The sequence below is a fragment of the Phoenix dactylifera genome, chromosome 8 (genome assembly GCF_051530095.1).
Source record: "Phoenix dactylifera cultivar Ajwa chromosome 8, Ajwa_hap1_PhDact_Kaust_v1.1, whole genome shotgun sequence".
NCBI lineage: Eukaryota > Viridiplantae > Streptophyta > Magnoliopsida > Arecales > Arecaceae > Phoenix > Phoenix dactylifera.
In genome coordinates, this window is record NC_143197.1 from 15,192,832 (window position 1) to 15,212,291 (window position 19,460).

Consider the following 19,460-nt stretch of genomic DNA (forward strand, 5'->3'; position numbering starts at 1 on the left):
ATTTCAGGACACCAGCCATATGCACGCAAGAAGTTGTTTTAGACCCATAAATATTTGGGGCAGGCAACTAAACAATCAACCACTCCCCTGTAGCAATATCAGCCTCTCAGCGCCAACTGAATGTTTCATGTTCACATAATCAGCTAGCTAATTAACACTACTTGGAAAGAAAGAAACCATCTAGCAACCTCATTTCCAAGAAGAACATCTATTTAGCAAAAAGAATAAAAAACTCATTAGGGATCAAATAAATATAAGATGAAAATTAAATTGTGAGGATGTGAAAATTCAAGGGCACGATTTGCTATATCATCTCAGATATCACCTCAGACTATTCTCATGAAGAGTATGGCCTCATAGGCCCACGCCCCTAGAGTAATTAACTACGCAATCAAACAAGGAGAATGTAGGAAAAATACACAATACAAACCACATTATAATTCTTAGATTAATAATCCACTAGAGTCAAATATGATATTATGTTTTATATCTACCTTGCCTTTAGCAAACTTAATAGGCAAGGCAACTTATTTCATCCTGTATTCGAATCCTTCTATCCGCATTACTATAGTCATCATGTTACACAGTAGCACATAAACACATGCCACAAGCCTGAAAAAACAACACAAGAAAACACTGATTTTCCTGTATTGTTTTCTCAAGGCAATTAATGGAATGGTTAGGGAACTAGCTGTGTTACAATCGGACACATCACATTCGGGAGATCAGTAGCGGAACAAAGACTGATTCAGCCTCTTCTCCCATTGCTGGCTGGAACATGGCCAAGTCCCCATATCTTTCTAGAACACGCATCCGGCACTCTTCTGCAGCCATCAACCCAGTCGAGAAGGCACCATGCACGGTGCCAGTGTATTTCATGCTTGCTGCCTCCCCTGCAAAGAAGAGGTTGTCTACAGGGATCCGCAGCCTTTCACAGAGTTCATGAGACTTCCCCACTGCATCATAGGTGTAGGAGCCCAGTGAGTTTTCATCTGTTCCCCAGTGTGACACCAGATACTGAATCTATAAAGAGCATGGAAAACAAGAGACAATAAGTAGATGAAACCAAATGAAGATCACCGAGCAAACAAGCATGATAAAACAAAAACATACAGGTTCAGATGCATCAGGGAGAATCCCCTTTAACTGCAGAAAGGCAAACTTGGCAGCAGCCTCGTCAGACATTTTTTCAATGTCACGGGCAAGCCGACCAGCAGGCATGTAAACAAGAACTGGATGACCTGTCGCCTTGTGAAGATTAAGAAAATAGCTGCAACCATACGAAGTAGATGCAACTACTCCCAGAAACTCCACATTTGGCCAGAAAACCTTGTCAAAATGCAACACAATCTTGTTCTCAGTTCCAACTGCAAGATTTGAAATTGCTTCTTCCTTCCACTCTGGAAGCTGAGGCTCAAACTTTATGGAATTGGCTTTTAGAACCCCCAGAGGAACTGTAATGATGGCGGCATCTGCAAAAAATGTTTCACCATTGTTGGCGGTGACTTCGACTCCCTTCTTTCCACGGGCAATTTTCGTTACCCTGAAAATAGAGATAAGAAACTAAATGACAAATGGCAGGCAATCAATTAGCTCATCCAGTCAATATTCAGCACATACCGGTGTCCAAGACGAATGTCGAGGCCTTTTGCAAGCGTGTTTATAACAGGACGATATCCCCGGACCATAAGGCCATGACCACCTGGGAGCAGAACTTCCTGCATTTAGTGCAGGTAAAATTGTAAGATGATCCCAGCCAATAAAGAAGTATGATTCACAAATCAAAGATGTCAACCAAGCATTAGTGCTATCACAGTAATTTCTCAGTCATACTTCCAGTATCTGTTGGTGATAGACTACCCACATCAAATAAACAATTCCATCTATGAAAACCTTTATCTTTTTTTTCTCTTTTTCTTTTGAGGGGAGGGGGAGGGGAGGAGGCCAAAAGTATGTTCATTATATAGGTCCTTGTACTTGCAATGCAACACCCAAGATTTGAACCTGTAACCTTCTTCGAGGATAGAAGTGTCTGACCACTGGAGCATTGCCCATTTCCAAGTTCTTCCATGAAAACTTTGAAAACACATTTATTTCCCACGAGGAAAAAAATTTGATCCTTAAAAAGTTTCTCACCTGATCCCAATGCCTCAGTGAGATTGTATCTGCATCTGCAGCAAACCAACCTTCCATCCGGCATAAGTACCATTGCAGTACATTGTACGCAAGCCCTTCTTGCCTGCAGTAAGAAAAAACATCTCATATACAAAATAAAGAATAACTTATACTACAGTTATGACAGAGAAAGCTCAAAAGGATAAGAATTGGCATTAATTTCAAGAAACCTGAGATCTGGACGTCTCTCCAGGACAATGTTAATAGCCCGTGCTATAGACATGTCTTTCCTGCATTCACGCCTCAGTTTGTCGGACTGTAAATTAAACAAGCTTATCAACAACTCATAAACTATAAAGAAATTAATCATTCTATAGCTGAAAGAAAGAAGAACCTACCTCTTTTAATATACTCTCAAAAACATCGCCAACCTTTTGGACCAGTTCTTGTGGAACCTGACACCCATCTGTGTCAAATAGCGCATAACTGTACATTCAAGAAAAAACAGGGAAAGAAGACAAGTGCTATAATCAGTGCATAATCGTAGTAAGTTCCTGTGGTCCTCTCCAAATATTATAAATTACGAACATCATACCCACAAATATAATGCCAATCATGGATACATAGAAGTACATTATTCTTAATAATCAGTGTTATCCAAAAGATTGACATCCAAAATTAAGCTTTCATTGAGGTGTACATACTGAATATGACCAAAATGATAATTACCTTTCCAGATCATGATCAAACAACACTGAGTTGTCACCACTCGTACGGTAAAGTGGCAGCCCCAGTCTTCCAATCAAAGGAGCCAAGGGATTTTCTTTGCAGACACCATGCAACCTTAGGCATCGTAAACAACAAGCAGCAAAAACATTACTATATTTCTAAAAGCCTACTATACAAAACTCGCACATAGTTGAAATGAAGCATCAACTGTGAAAAGCTTACCAAGATGCACCCAAGTCAACAGGGAAGCCAAATGAGTAGTCAGTATATATTCGGCCTCCAATCCTGTCCCGTGATTCCAACAGAACAACCTGAGAAAAACACATGCTGTTAGTACAACACATGGAACAGCAAGTTTAACACACCTTATTACTTAAGCTGATAATTTAAAATTTAGAAACAATAGCTTGGGAGAGCCAAATTACCTGGAAATTTGCATTTTTGAGTGCATGAGCAGCTGCAATGCCTGCAAAGCCAGCGCCTATGACAATAGCAGAAGGTGAGAGAGGCTTTCTTCTCTCAACATCCGAGAGGTACGAAACTGCAGTTTTTTTCCGGGAAAAAAGTCAGTACTCATTTGGTGAAAGAACACCAAAGATGCACATAGAAATGTGCTTGCATCAACAAGAAGCATAATGTAACATGAAAGCTACACATCAGAACAGCAAAGTAATCTCATAATATGCATGCAGGAAGTATATAAAGAAATATCATAAAAACACACTTTGCTCGCACCAAAAGTTAAAACCTTTGCAACCGCAATCTTAAATACATCGTGTAGCCATGCTCGAAGCTTTTAGCACATGATATTCAGAAATGGAAGTCAGAAACAAATCAAGATGCTTCCCATTGTAAATATTTTGCAATAAGATAATACAGTGCGATGGTTCACACGATGACTTTAAAGTATATTTTATTGATAAGAAGGATTTGATGGATATTTGAACCTGGGAACGATTTCTGTCAGTGCATACAATCCTATCAATCTTTTCTTTAAAGTATATTTTCTACGCGTGTAGAACCAGATGAGGCCAGCCCAAAATATAGCTATACTGGAAGGCTTAGGGGGAAGTACCTGACTTCATTTTTCTTTGAAAAAAAAACCTACACTGGAAGGCTGGGGCAGTCACAAGATGATTGACATGAAGATGAATGCATGAAGATGTTGAGCATATAAGATTCGCACTAAGGGGTTGCAGAAATGCACACAATGAAATCCTTATGATGTCCCCACATGAATGATGGATGTGGTCGAGAAAAGGATGCAAAGGAAGGGATAAGCTGAAGGAGACCAGAAAACTATTGTACCATTAATATCAAGATTTTATGTTTATTGGAGTCCATCTAAAGGTGATTTTCAGAATACTGAAAACCTTGAAATTGCAGGTAAAGATCCTTCCAATCCCTTCTACTTATCTGGGCATCTCCTCCCCTCATTGATTTCCATGGAGATATAACTTAAAGGCCTGAAAGACACGCTACCACACAGCCCCCAAAGGGGTGTTCAAATGCCCGGTGTGCCACACAACATCATACATATAGATGGTCTAACTAGCATCCCACAATTTTACCAAGCTAAATAGGCAGAGGAAACAACAAAGCACATGACTTTGAGAAGTATTAAACACACAATCATAAGATTCTCAGAATACTTTAAATCACCTTTTAAATGGATTGTGTACTCTATACATACAGGTGGGAAACTCCAACACCACCTCAATAACAATATAGCAATATGGGTACCAGTCCGTATATTAGGTACCACATATTACATAGCAGGGCTTCCAAACACCAGTAAATAGATCATGAAGCAACAGGTATGATCTAGATGTTTAATTTTTCTTCATTACAATCAAGAGTGACATTCCACAAACAGTTTCCCTCTTTGTGCTCCATATGAGGATTAAAGATTTTTAACACGTGCATAGAAGATAATAAGGCATCTACAAACAAAAATTTACAGAGGAAAAAGGGGCAAAAGACTGCAAAAGTTAGCTGAATTAATGCAATAATATGGTGCTATGCAAAATGTATAAAGAAACCAGACCATCTGAAAAATATGTGATGAAAGACGATAGAGTATCCACCTCCTTTGGTGAACAATATCCAAACCACATGTAGCATGACCACAAAATATATGAACCCATAAAATAATGCAAAAAAACATGATTCTAGTGCTACAGATTGTTGTCTAACAGTATAAGCTGTTAAAGCAGTCACCACAAAATAAGGCAACTTCTGAGGACCCAGGGAGTAATTCAACAGAAAACATCATTCTGATTGCTACAGGATGTCCTTTAGAAATTTCATTGCAAAGTTATCTGACTGTTCACGTTGCTAAATCAATGAACATGTATGCACCTTTTTGAGAGAAGAGAGATTGTAGAAAACCCTTTGTTTTCTAAGAGATTATATGATAGCTTAATTCCACCTCATTTTTGGCTAATCACACAACAAACCACAAAGACAAAGAATAATGAACACTTGGTTGACGCTCTTTTTTTTTTTTTTCCTTCTCTCTTTCTTGATAAAAACTACTACGGAAAATCTGAAGAGTCCAGTGGGACAGCTGATATCGCATGCACCATTCATTAACATTACACAAGCTGGATCCCATAAAAACATTATTTTTTAATAAACAACTTAAATCGTGCTACCAAGAAAGATATGATAGCAGTTGTTCCGTAAGACTAGTTCGATAAAATGGTCATACTTGAGCATATCCATGCCGCTGCATTAACACATCAGCACATGTATTCCCATAATTTACATTGAGACATCTGCATGTCCGAAGTACTGTAGAACTCATTCAGTTTATTGTCAAAAACAGTAGACATATGGACCAGCGATCCCATATAAAAAAACAGATCCACATGATACATACATCACCCATCCACATATTAATAATAATACGTCAAATCACACCAACTGGTGTCATTAATTTTTTTCTCGATTCCTTTTTTTTCCCATTTAGGATGAAAAGTAAAGATTTTGTCATCAAATCCACTTGTAGAAATTCTCACAACGTTTTAGAACAAATTTATTGATCTCGGTCAAAATTTAAACAAGAACCCCAGTGAATTACCAACAACAATAAAAAAACGAATTTTGAGCTACAACTATTCAAGGCCAGATCTAAAAACGCCGAACAAAAAAGTTCAGATCACAGTACCCTTAAAATGAACGTCACTGATGAAAAATTTAAAAAATAAAAAAAGAAAAGGGCTAAGAATTTCCGCAAAGGAGGTACCTTTCTTGAGGGGAAGATTATTACAACGGTTCTCCATATCTCTGAGATCGGTAATCCCCGTTCGAGCAACTCCTCGAATTTAATGGCGGTAATTGAGGGGAGTAATGGAGAAAAAACAGCAGAAGACAGGCGACGAAGTGGTTGGATTTCGAATTGAGACCAAGATTGACGAACCAGCTCATGCGGAATCCCAAGTAAACCCTAGATCGCCTCGGAAGCTCTCAATGGGTGAGGGGCGAGTTCTCGCCGGATGATGGGCGATCAGCCTAGTTCGGGCCGGCGAATTCGGGCACTCCCATGACAAATCCGGCGATCAGAGGTCGGAGTTCCGTTGAGACTGGATCGAAGGGAGGACGAAAGGAGGCGAAAGGGAGACGCAGAGGCAGACAGAAAATTTGGAAAGCCAAACGGGGCAAGGTAAGCTGGCTGTGTTTCCTTCCTGCGCATCCCTGGTCTCCATTTATAGCTTCATTTTTTGTGGTATGTCCGCTCACCTCCAGGTAGGCTTACCTTGTTCAATGAACTGTCATGCTGCCATAGCCCATAGTCCTTCTAATTATTATATAAGAGCATCATATCATCATTAACAAATTTTATAATTACTATTTTATTCTATAATAATTAATTAAATTTACTATTTTGCAATTAAATTTGTAGTAAAGTCAATTAAATATTTCAAAATTTCAAGAATATATTAATATGTTATTGTATGATATTTCACACTATATCAGTTTGTTTCAAGCAAAAAAGCAAAATAGGTGGTGCATGCCTAATAGAAATAAAAATCAAAATATAAATGTGCATATAAAAGATTCCTATTCTTTTTGCTTTTGTTGTTGGCCAAAAATATAACCAAGTGCTTAACTGCTTAAGCTCTTTAACTGCTTAAGCTCCTAGAACAAAATTATCCTAGATATAAGTAAGGATTTTTCTGATCTTGATAAACGCTAATACTCTCTATGATTATAATCGACAATCACTGTTATTTTTGTTTCAGACAGTGTGTTATCTTTTTTTTCTTTTTTTTTTGGATAGGAACTTTCTTTCAAGAATTCTTTCAGTTTTCCTTATACGCTCACCTGTGGTGCATGTAGCGGAGTTTCTTTGGTGTGCTTCACCGAAGCAGGGCCAGCGCCACAAGGGTAGGCGATTTACTACGTTACCGTCGAAGGGTATGTGCGAGCCCATGACAGGCTGACAATTACCTCATTCTACCTGCATAAGCGCTTGAATGGATCTGGACCGTCCATTATTGGCAACGCAGTCAAGATCACGAAATGGACAGTGGATATGGATTGCCAAGTATCGTGCGCAACGGCACGTGATCTTTATACAAAAAGACGCTTCCTATAAGACACACACGGCAACCATCACCGACCGCGTCGTAGCGTCGCGTGCCGATCTGCGCGACTCCTATTGGTTGGTAGAAGGACGAAGCAGAGCCGTTGGATGAAGTTAGCTGACGATCGATGTCGCGCGGGTGTAGCTCCGTTTTGGGCTGTTGCTTCGGTTGGACAGCTCCTATCTTTCGGTTCGTCTAATTTGTCTAATGCTATGGGCCCCAAACATGATACCCACACAAAGGAGGCGTGTACCATGTGGCACGAGAACATTCGACCTATTTACATAGGTCGGTGCAGTAGGGTAAAGATAATCGGTCAAAAACAAAAAAGATGTTTCAGCCGTAGTTGGTTTAAATTGACATATTCCAACCTACTAGTCAATAACATGTCCATATTTCAACCTAGATTTTCAAATCAGTATTAAAAAAGTAGGAATTAGATTTTAATAAATAATATTTAATCAATGAGTTAAAACGGAAGTGAACCTTATTCATACTGAATTAGCTTCAAATTGCAATGTCTTTATCAATTTTAAAATAATTGCCTTTATAATATTACAATACTCATTATCAAGATTTTTGAGGGGACCATTGCATATATATATATATATATATATATATATATATATATATATATATATATATATATATATTAATGTTGGATATTAAAAATAGCAGACATTATTTGACTGCCATTTCACTATATAACTGATATAGCAGAAACAATGGTCATTATCTACCATATGTAATATTTATTTAATAAAAATATATTTTAAATTCAAATTTAGTGAATGTTGATAGTATTTTTTAATTCATTCAATAGCTAAATAAGTTTTATCAGAAAGCACTTTGTCGGAATGATTATAATGGAATCTTGAGCCTAGTTTTTATAATATTAGTCGAGACCTTGATAAATCATGTGATAAACTATGTGTTGCAAGTGGATTAACAAATATTTTATTATAAATTAAAAAACCTCTTTTTGCATATGCATGTATGTATGTATGTATGTATGTATGTATAGCTTATTACATACATACCAAGTGAAAATCACCATTTGCATATATAGCCTCTTAAATCATCTTTTTTTTTACATAGATATCCATCCTATTAGATTTTTAACTGGTAGTATTAACAAATAATTATTCCAGAAAAACGGACTTCATTTCCCCTTTCCATTAATATATCTGAAAAGTGAATATAAAAATACATCTTTTTTCTATGCAAACTAAATATTAATTTTTCTGAGCTATTAACGTAAAAGAGTATTAATGTCAAATAATATATGTATATATATGTATATATGTATATATATATATATAGAAAATAGTAATTTTTGAAAGGTAAAAACGTAATAAACTATATCAGCCAATGCACATTAATTTTTAAAAAAAGAGAGTTATTCAAAGCATTCATCCCTTGCTTTGCAAAATAAGGTGGTTTGAAATCTACTACAAATAAAAGAATGCATTTAGTGTCAAGGAAATTGGAAACAAATTGGCCCAGGTGCTTATTGAATCATTCAATGGTTTGCTGGAGCACTGCCCTCGAGAAAGTATGGAGATACATAAAAATATAGGCCTGAAGTTATCTAGGTATATGCCCCACATGTTATCGTACTTTTTCATGCACTACACCAAAGTTCAATTAGCCGAATGAGCATATCTGATTCACCCCACTTCCCACATGAGCCAGTTGACAAAGCATCTGCTTACATGACCAAAAAAATGACATCCATAATACAATCGCGACAACTTTGTTGAATAAAGGAGACGCTATTTTCTGTTTTATAGTAGGACCCAATATTTACTCCAAAGCTATCCAAATATATTCACACCACATGGAATGATATACCTTAGAGATAACCATAGCCGACGTGGCAAACCAACCAACGAGGGCTCGTCACATAGCTGTAGGCCTGACCACTCGAACCTTAATTACCATATAGCTGAACCAAATGACATGTTTAGAATCCTTTATATTTCAAACTCTTTCTCCAACTGGCAACAGTTTGGCTATGATCATGATCTATTTCCCAAATAGATGTGATGCACGAAGAATCCGTATGGCCGAGAAGCACGAGCATGATTCTAGGATGAGATACATGAGTATGATTCACGAATGAGATATGCGGGCTATTACCATAACGGCTAACACTCTTGCCCAGATTACTCGGCAATGGGGGACCTTGCCTATATATATTGCTTTCCCAATGGCTCTCTAAGTAAGTTCTCTTTTGACACTCTTGCGCTGTCATTATGTCTCTATTAGGCCTCATTCTGTTTTCTAAAAGTCGCGTTTAACTTAGGCATCGGAGGGTCCCTACTGGATATGCTCCGGTCGATGAACTTTCTTATCTTTGTTGTTTCAGGTCAAATTCAATATTGGAGCAGCAGTCCAAGTGAGACCTCTGCCAACTATTGCCAACTAGAAGACATGTGGAGTCGGAGCCATCGCCACCCAAGTACAACATCCACTAGACTGTCACCATGGAAGTGTGCAATGACCCCTAGCCGACCTTCCCGATTTGGATGGCAAACGAGCCTAGCACTCCAGTAACCCTGTTGATTCCCATTGGCGGAGGCCGGGTTGGCCGAGTCAGTCCTGTCGCCTGCCAGCATGGATGCGCTGGTTAGTAGGTGGGTTATACCCCAGGTAGGATCTCTGAACCCATGGCTTGGTGTCGCCCAGTAGCCGACTCGAGGCACTGGCTGGTGCGGTTTAAGGAAATAAAGTAGCGCCTTCACTATCAGCGGTCGCTTTTGGTGTAATGGTCAGTGCTTGATCCTAACAACTGGTATCAGATCCAGAGGTCTCGAGTTTGAAACCCAAGCATCATGCTGGGGGGGGATTGTTGGCGAAGGCCTGAGGGGCCGAGTCAACATTGGCAGAAGCCGGGTTGGCCGAGTCAGTCCTGCCACCTGCCAGCGTGGATGCACCGGTTAGTAGGTGGGTTATACCCCAGGTGGGGTCCCTGAACCCATGGCTTGGTGTCGCCCAGTAGCTGACTCGAGGCGCTGGCTAGTGCAGTTTAAGGAAATAAAGTAGTGCCTTCACTATCAGCGGTCGCTTTTGGTGTAATGGTCGGCTCTTGATCTTAACAACATGTGTTAAATTACTTCGAAAGATGAGACAAGCTACAAAGAAGAATAAGGACAAGTTCTGTAAGTTTCACCAGGACTTCGGCCATGGCACCAAAGACTGCCTATAGCTTAACAATGAGATAGAGGCCCTCATCCAATGAGTGTACCTCGGTCTCTTCATCGACAATCCATGGGATCAGGATGAGGCGGCTTAAGTTTGAATTGACCCAGAACTTCTGGCTCCATCATCCGTGTCGACGGCAACAAGGTCCTCAAGTCTTAGCAAGCTAGGAGATGAATCTTTGGATCCTCCAAGCTTGCAGATATTCTTTTGAAAGAACCTAAGTCGCCCACCTCGGCTAAGGATGGTCGACAATAGGGGGCAAGGCCCCTACAACCTACTGGTAATGGTTGAGCATCTTGGCCTCCAAATGTATTGATCTAAGTGGTGATCAAGACAATCATGTGCGGTTCCAACCTATGCAACTTAGCGGGCTAATATGCATTCCTCACATGCAAGTTCAAGCAAAGATAAAGTGCAAAATAAAACCACTTTCATTCATTTTTGTGACAACAAAATAGCATCGGTTCGGCAGCTGAACAATTTTACAAAATAAGTGCAGGACTATGTGTGAGGACCCGTGCAGGCATGTGTTTAGTCCCACATCGGTTATTCGCTGGGTAGATCTTGGGTACTTATACAGGATCAAGGAATCCAAATAATACCTTCCGGCTAGCTATTTTGGGTGAGGTCCTGGGTTGTTACAAATGGTATCAGAGCAGACCCGGCTCATAACCTATGCAGACTAGGGGACACTGCAGCACGGATCCATTGGGGCTGACCACGGGCCAATCATGGTGTTTGTGATTTGATTTGAATAGATATGAACCCTTAGCCTGACGAAGACGTCAGGGCTTGAACGGGGGGAGTATGTGAGGACCTGTGCGGGCGTGTGTTTAGTCCCACATCGGTTATTTGCTGGGTAGATCTTGGGTACTTATACAGGATCAAGAAATCCAAATAATACCTTCCGGCTAGCCATTTTGGGTGAGGTCCTGGGTTGTTACACTATGACTCTACAAGACTCCATAAACCAAATAGATCGTTTTGTCCTCATCAGAAAGTAGCTCAAGATTAGCTAAACCTTCATCGACTACAAATTCTAGAAGGAGTCCAACCTTCACATCGCATTATGCCTCATTAGGAAGACCAAAGAAGTCAATGGGGAGTCCTCAACGGAGCTATCCCCTGTGTAGACTCAACAATGTCCCACTCATACTCAACTAAAAGCTCACACTCCATCACTTGGGAAGCATTCCTCTACCTTAGCAGCTCAATGGCGAATAACTTGCAGCTTCCTTTCGAGCTTGGAGACCCTGAGCTCTACCTCCTCCACCCTAACTTAGTCTCCTTTCAGTTCAATCTCCATCTCCTCCACTCTCCGACGGACATCAAACGCTTTTTCCATAGCTATCCTACTTCATAGAATCCCCAGCTCAGTCTAAACTTTAGGCACTCTCTCCATGGCCTGCTATAGAGCTAATTGGAGTGCCCTGAGGTGGTCTAAGAGGTAATCCGCCAACAAGGAATCCATGTGGTAGAAGAAAGGAAAAGGGCAGAAGAAGAACAAGAGAATGGGCTTTATCCCATCCCTGAGAGGAAAATCTCCTCCTTTTGTAAAGAACTTACAAATGTAAGTCCGAATTGCAACACTTAAACATCAAAATGGAATACCAAAGTAGAATACAGAAGAAGTTCTTTGCATTTAATGCCAGCAAAAGGATTATAGAAGGTTGAAAGAAGGAAATAAAGAATCTAAAAAAAAGCTTTACACATGGCTGAGCCAAAAAGAAGAGAAACCTATTCTATACTTTCCTTCTCCTTCCTCCTCTTCGGAGGAAGATTCCTCCTCTTCATAGCAGTCGGTCTTAGAAGAACAATACGATCAAGGTTTACCTGAGGATGCAGCTCACTGACCATTGCTCAGCAAGCCTCAAATTCCTTTTTAAAGGAGTCTATGGTAGGTTTCAGCATTCGCAATAGAAATCCTGTGAACCCTTGAAGTTCTCGATGACCTGCTAAAATTTTTTCTCACCTTGGATAGCTCTTTTCTCAGCTCGAGTGGCTATCTCTTTGGCCCCAATGGCATGCTCCTGAGCTTGAGCTGCCTTGCTGTTGACCCAAGCGAATTTCTCCTTGGCTCGAGCAATTCTTCCTTTTGCCTCCACAATTGCCTACTTATTCAGAGTGTTCTCCTCCTCGAGCTGAGCCTCCTTCTCCTCCAATTCGTTCTTCACCTCCTTGATCCTTTTCCACACCTCGAAGAGTGCAACCTTGAAGTGAAGCTTTTTCTCCTTGGCAAGACAAGGTGCCCCTCGACGTGCTCCCTTGCTTCATGGGTCGTTGCCTGCTTCGACACTGCCAAAGCCTTCCATGCTCAATCTTATAGACCTCACTCTCAGCTCCCTCGGCTATAATGGCTCAGATGTTGTAGGTGTTCTACAGTCAAAATGATAAAATCAGTTCCAATAACAAACATAAAGAGAATCGGATATGTTAAATTAAAATTTAGGAGCTTTGACACTTATCTCAACCACCTCGATGTAAGATGCATCAATGAGCTCCTTCGCTGTCATCATCCAGAGGCACCTCTCATCCACGAGAAGCATGAACCCCCAGATCGTCTCATCCCCAATGTAGGGAATATCGATGAACGAGTCAGTAGCTTTAATTGACCACCTTAGTTGGTAAATATCAGGCTCAACACCTTGAGGTGAAGATGGGGCAATTGAAAACTCGATGCTTTTGGAGCCTCGATGATAGGAATCGAACCAGGCATTAGAACATAGGTAGACTCAAGAATTGGTGCGGCTTCATCAATGGAGGCTAAGGTTAGAGTGGCCTCTAGAATGGCCACATAATTCAGCTCAGCCTCGGATGCGGCTATTGGTGCACCTTCAGCCGTGTACACAACCGTTGGTGCATCCTTGGAGGCCCTTTTGGGAACCACTTAGTGAGGAGCCTCAGGGAGTAGTAGACAAGCAGAAATTGGGGCCACCACCTTCACATCAGGTGACCCTGCCTCATCAAGCGACTCCTCAGCCCAAGTAGTACTCACCAAGCTAGGGGCTGCAAGAAGCTCGATTGTAAGGTTCTACGAGGTAGCGGATGCGTTCTTCTTGATCTTCGAAGAACCAGTCTCACCCTTGCTAGACTTTCTTTCATTGGGAGTCTCTTTGGTGGCCTCGGACATGAGCATGTTGAGATTGAACTTCATCCTTACAAAAACAAAAAAAGTAAGTAGGTCAGTGAAGCCGAGCATTAACACTTGAAAGAAAAGCAAGTTCAGTCTGGTAAAGGAGTTACCCTCGGCAGAGGCTAAACTAAGGCCAACATTCACTAAGGTGGCCTCAGAAAGTAGTTCGACAAGGACAGTGCCCCCATACCATGAAGGGTATGTTGACCGTTCTCTGCTCCTCGTCAGACAAAATACCAAACAAATTCATCACCTTCTCTCTCGTTATGGTTTATTGCGTCAAGAAGGCCGAACCTTTTTCTGAGGTCATATAAAAGAATTAATCCTTCCAGCCATGAATGAGGAAGGGCCGGATGGAAGTAGATGGCAACCCTTCTTGTTGGAGAGGTACCACCAATCCTTATTTCAGAGATGCTCTTTTGGCTAGAAAAAAACTCGGAACGTCCCATATAAGAAGTAAAGCCATGAAGGATGATGAAAGAAAAAAAAAAACCCAACGATCATCCTCTAGGTATTCTCAATGGCTAGGGTAAAGTCGACCATTGATAAGGGTCCCTCTGAGGCCTTAGAGGCTCAATCAGGAGAGCACCGAGCCATAGGCTCATCATTCAATGACCACTTTGCTATTTACCTCATCATTCCCTCCAATTAGAGCAAACAAATAACAAGATAGAAAGAAAGGGCAAAACAAGGGGCAAAAATCTTAAAACAACTGAATTGGGGCTGAGAACCAGGAGGATGTACCGAAAACTTAAACTTAGGAAGCTTTGATGGAGGGATGGAAAGACAAATACTAGTGGTGAGGATGACAAGGGATATAAGGCGAAAATAGAACGGAGAAAGGACTTTGAAGATGAAGCACTAACCCGCTCTCAACCTCTCTCTAGACAATTGACAACAGAAGGCTCAAAATGGAGACAAAATAAGTTGCCAGTATTTATATAAAGCCTCGGGCAGCCTGGATCAATACTACTGTTTGAGGGCCTAAGATGATTTCTGCCACATGTCCGCCAAGCATTCAATCCTAGATCATCACTCAAAGCGTTACCGACAAAGCATCTAATTTTCTTTCCCAAAATCCTGCTGCTAATTATACCACTTCGGAAAGGGTAGATGCCAGTATGCAATCATAAATGCATTCTCTAGAAGATTTCTGAAGCTGATAAGACAACCCCAACTGATCGGCTTCATGGTATGCCTCAATAGTCAGCCTGACTGGATGAAGGCTACTTCCTTCACTCAAGCCGATCAAGATAGCTTGGCCTCAGAAATAAAGGGCAAGTGATATACCTCGAAGCCTATCATAGTCAATGTGGCAAGCTAACCTCGCTACATAGTCGTACTCCCCCCCCTCCGACTAGCAACAGTTTGGCCATAATTGCAATCTATTTGCCAAACGGATGTGATGCGCGAACAATCCTCATGGTTGAGAAGCGTGAGCATGATTCATGGGCGAGATACACGGGCTATTACTATAACAACCTACATTCAAGCTTGGATTGCTTGGCTACAAGCTCCAACCCTCGCTTATATATATTACATCCTTGATGGCCCTCTAGATAAGTTTCTTTTTGACTTCCTAGGCTACCGCTCTAGCCTCCTTCTGTTTCCTAAGAGTCGTGCTAGACTTAGAGATAGAAGGATCCCTCGCCGGACATGCTCCGGTGGGTGGACTTCCTTATCTTTACTGTTTCAGATCAGATCCAATATCAGAGCCACAGTCGAGGCAAGACCTTCGCCATCCATCGCCAACTAGGAGATGCGCAATATCGGAGCCATCATCGTCCGAGCACAGCAGCCATTGGACCGTCACCATGGAAGTTCGCAATGATCCCTAGCTGGTCTTCCTGATTTGGATGGTAGATGAGCCGAACACATTAGCGACCCTGTCAGCTCGATGTCCTGGCCGGATTGGTTCCAAGCAGCAACATGAACTATCCATCAAAGTTTTCTATATTGTGATATCCAAGCTATGGTATGTATGCTAAGATTTTGCATTTAAATAAATTGTTGAATTCTTGCCTCACAACCCACGTGATCAATGTTGAAGTGCTACCTTTCTTGTAATGCTACAAATCCTTTCTAAACTCGTTAGCGAACCTCCTGAAGAGCTCTTGGAGCTGATTGGCATACCATCCCATGCCTCTGCCACATTCAGATGAATTTGTGTTTAAAGGAGTTGAGCAACTATCAACAGCTTGTGTCAATTTTTACAAAATTCAGGGACTTTCCATTACAAAAGCTTATACAGGATCATGATTAGGGTAGCAAATGGTTTTGTTTGGAGCTCATGATCCAATCCGGTCCGCTCTAATCACGCCGAGTCCATTTCAGTTTTTCAGATCATAAGTATATAAACTTCTTTGTAAATTCTTGGGAAGGTTATAGACTTTTGTTTAAATATGAGAAAGGAATTACCTATATTCCAAATGTCAGATAGACGTGGTACCCGAAGGCCTTTGGTTGTTACTGCATCTTTGGCAGCCATTCTTCGCCACGGATGCTTGCAAATTAGGACAATAAATTAGACGGAGATTAGTAAACCATTCACCTGGTGCAAACCGGCAGAATCTCCTTTAATAGTACATAGCATTAATGGTTAAATAAACTTCCTGCAATCTGTTTGAATAGTATATAGCAAATTAGATGATATTTTATGTGGACTATATTATAGAATTCTTCAATAAATCTTTTTTACTAAATTATTAAATATTTTATTTGCTGATTCTCATGATTGTTTCTATAATCAAATGGTTTAGTTTATTTAATTTACCAAAAAAATCCTTCCCATACTAATTCTCTACCATGGATCCAATGGGACCCACAGGATCTAGTAAAGATGGGGAGCACTTCATGTGGTGAAAGAAAGTTGATGCCGGTTGCTTTCACGCGTTTGCATTGTTGGGATCAGTGTTTGGTTGGTGGCTCTAAAAACAATGATAAATCTTTCCAGCACTACGGTAATGGTAGCTTTTCAAAACCTATAAAAAATAGCTTAATTCATATCTTATTCTTAAGATGGTGAGATGATATCCCTCGCATGACAACGCCACCAGCATGTCAGCGGTCCATGTGAAAGAAATTGTTTCCGATGAATATATATACTTGCAACGCACAGGTGCAACTCATGGGTCGTTCACCGTAGTAGGTTGGGAAGCTGTATTTTTTTTTTTTTTGCTTGCTACAATGAATGACGTATATAATTTTAGCGTGAATACATTTAAAAAAAATAATCAAAGAAGTAACAAGTCATGAAGCACCTAGGTAGCTCCCTCTCACTAGTTTAGAGACTTTTTAGAGTAATTTGCCGCAAACAAAGTCACCTAATCCGTAGCTCCATTAGTCTTCCTATAGACATGCTTAGTCTGGAAGACTACATTTTCACCTGTCATATCCTAAATGTCCCGAAGTAGGAGATGACACCCACTCCTGTCACTAGTGCATCTCTGAATCCAACCGATCACCGTACCCGAGTCACCTTCGAATATAATTACGTTGGCTAGCTGTACGCTCTGAGAATGACACAGACCCGCCCAAACTACCCTTAGCTCTGCCTTAGGGACAGAAATATTGAAGATAAGGCACCCACCGGCTGCCACCACCCTTAAGTCCGGGACACTGATCACAAAGCTCGCACCGCCCCTCTTGTCGACATCCAAAATATATCAATCGAAGTTGACTTTAGAAAAATTCGGAGGTGGGGCCTCCCAGGTGATGCACACCGTCTGTGGCTAGATGTAGAGCCCAAGGTACACCGAGCTGTCAATGGCCTGTCTGATGGACCTACATGGGTGATCTCCGCAGCTTGCACTCGGGCCCTCTCCCCGACAATCCTAGCCAGCCAAATATGGTAAGCAATATTTGTTGCCCTGATAGCCACATACTGGGTATGAAGTATGGCGATCCACCGTCTAAGCACTTGGGTGAAGGAGATGGATTGGCATCGAGCATCCGACGGGATATCAACAAGCCTCTATACACTCATGATTCGATCGCACTGGAACAAAATATGGTCCACAGACTTTTTCACCTTGCACTTAGGGCAGTGCGGCTGGATGCTCAATCCGCGCCTGTTCAGGACGGACCATTTCGGTAGCCGACCCAAACCACCTTTCAAGGGAACAGGGCAACCTTCGGGTGAAGACTGAACCTCTAGATCCAGGCGCAGTCCTGCCTTAGTTGTTGCTCACTCTATAGAAAGCCGTAGATATCTCTAACTTTGATCCTAGGATTGTAGGACATACATCAAACCATCACATCCGGATTAGCACACTTCGGAACTGCCGGTGACTGTACTCCATTGGTCGAGAATAATGAAGATCTTATCCACGAAATCTTAATGTCATGGGTACTAGCTGTTTATCATTGGATAAACTTTAAGTTGATGGTACAGTCAAGATTGCAACACATTGATTCAACTACCAGAAACCTAATTCATGCTAAGAGGAATCCTATGCAGAATTAGCACATCCAATTTTTGTTTTAATGATAGCCTGGAAGGATACGTGAGACTGATTCAGGGGTGCAACATGGTTTGGGTTCATGTGAATCCAATTTTTCAGCCAACCAGTATGGACGGAGTAAATTGAGTTGGGTAATATTGGATAAACCCATTTTCCATTCTTGATTGGATTGGCATCTAAGGCTTGGTAACTTGATCAGCTTGGAAGTCAACTTCTCTGATCCAAATTCCCCTCAAAAAACTTCTTTGACCCTATATCAATCAAATTCTAATTGAGGGAGCCAGAAACAATTTTTCAACCCAACGCAATGAGATATCGATGGAACCAGCCTTACCTAATCCAATCAGACATCAGTGGAACCAACTTGACCCAACCTGACATGACCTAAGCCAAGCCAACCCAATCCCAACTGAGTTGTGTTTGATTTGAAAATTTCTAGAGGGATTGGGTCTATCTCGGTCCAAGTTGGATTTGTGGTTCGGTTCCTAACGTTACCTATAATAATAGGAGCCTTGATTCTTGGACAAAGGTACAAACAGGTTCTGATCACCCTTGGTTCACCATATTTCAAGAATGTAGAGGAGAAGGTGTCACCCTTTGAAATGACTCTATGGTCCAAGTACTTGATATAGATTGCGTGGGCTTGAAGATAGTCTATGTAAGAACCTAATTCTTCATAATATATTACATATGCCCAGTGTTCAGAGAAAGCTTATTAGTTGATTTTTGTGATTCGAAAGCAGCAACAAGAATGTTCTAGAATCTAATAAAATTATTATATCTAGAAATAACAAATGCTGGTAAAGATTTTGTTAGTAGGGGTTTATTCAAACTCAATATGACAAAAATGAAAAATCAAAATGATGGAAATGCCGCTAGACTAGACAGACCTTCAGAGCATCTTCAAAACTCTATTCTGGCCGTTAGCAACTTTTATGGATTTACAAATGTTATTTTCCATCATTCTCTCTGGTTAGAGAAAACCCATCTCCGTGCAAGTTGTCATCTTTTGCAGCTTGGCACTTGTTGGCATCAATCTTCACAAATTTTTTTATCTATCCATAAGTCCTCATGATCTGGTTTATCTACTCACTTAACAAAGCAACGGTACGTATGTGCCGGCTCTCCTCGAGTTCTCACACCTGTAACATATTTTCAACCTCCTTTTCCTTGCTGCATATGTAATCTGATTTTTTACAGCCTGTGCTACTCAATTCAGCC

General features: G+C 40.9%; 1 protein-coding gene across 1 annotated transcript; it reads right to left on the reverse strand.

The window, feature by feature from the left end:
* Positions 1-416: 416 nt before the first annotated feature.
* Positions 417-6,573, reverse strand: LOC103705589 (polyamine oxidase 3-like). Its single transcript, XM_008789352.6, has 10 exons — positions 6,095-6,573; positions 3,270-3,385; positions 3,067-3,155; positions 2,845-2,958; positions 2,514-2,601; positions 2,346-2,431; positions 2,137-2,239; positions 1,621-1,718; positions 1,114-1,543; positions 417-1,023 (listed from the first exon to the last, which is right to left on the reverse strand). The coding sequence occupies exons 1-10, from the start codon at positions 6,129-6,131 to the stop codon at positions 712-714; spliced, it is 1,473 nt and encodes a 490-aa protein (XP_008787574.1). The 5' UTR covers positions 6,132-6,573; the 3' UTR covers positions 417-711.
* Positions 6,574-19,460: the final 12,887 nt, after the last annotated feature.

Bases quoted from the DNA above. Each gene is read 5' to 3' on its own strand.
- LOC103705589 (XM_008789352.6), bottom strand. From the start codon at position 6,131: ATGGAGAACCGTTGTAATAATCTTCCCCTCAAGAAAG. The intron at 3,386-6,094 runs GTACCTCCTTTG...AAAAAACTGCAG, and splicing joins TAATCTTCCCCTCAAGAAAG to TTTCGTACCTCTCGGATGTT. The intron at 2,432-2,513 runs GTAGGTTCTTCT...TTTAATTTACAG, and splicing joins TTGAGAGTATATTAAAAGAG to TCCGACAAACTGAGGCGTGA.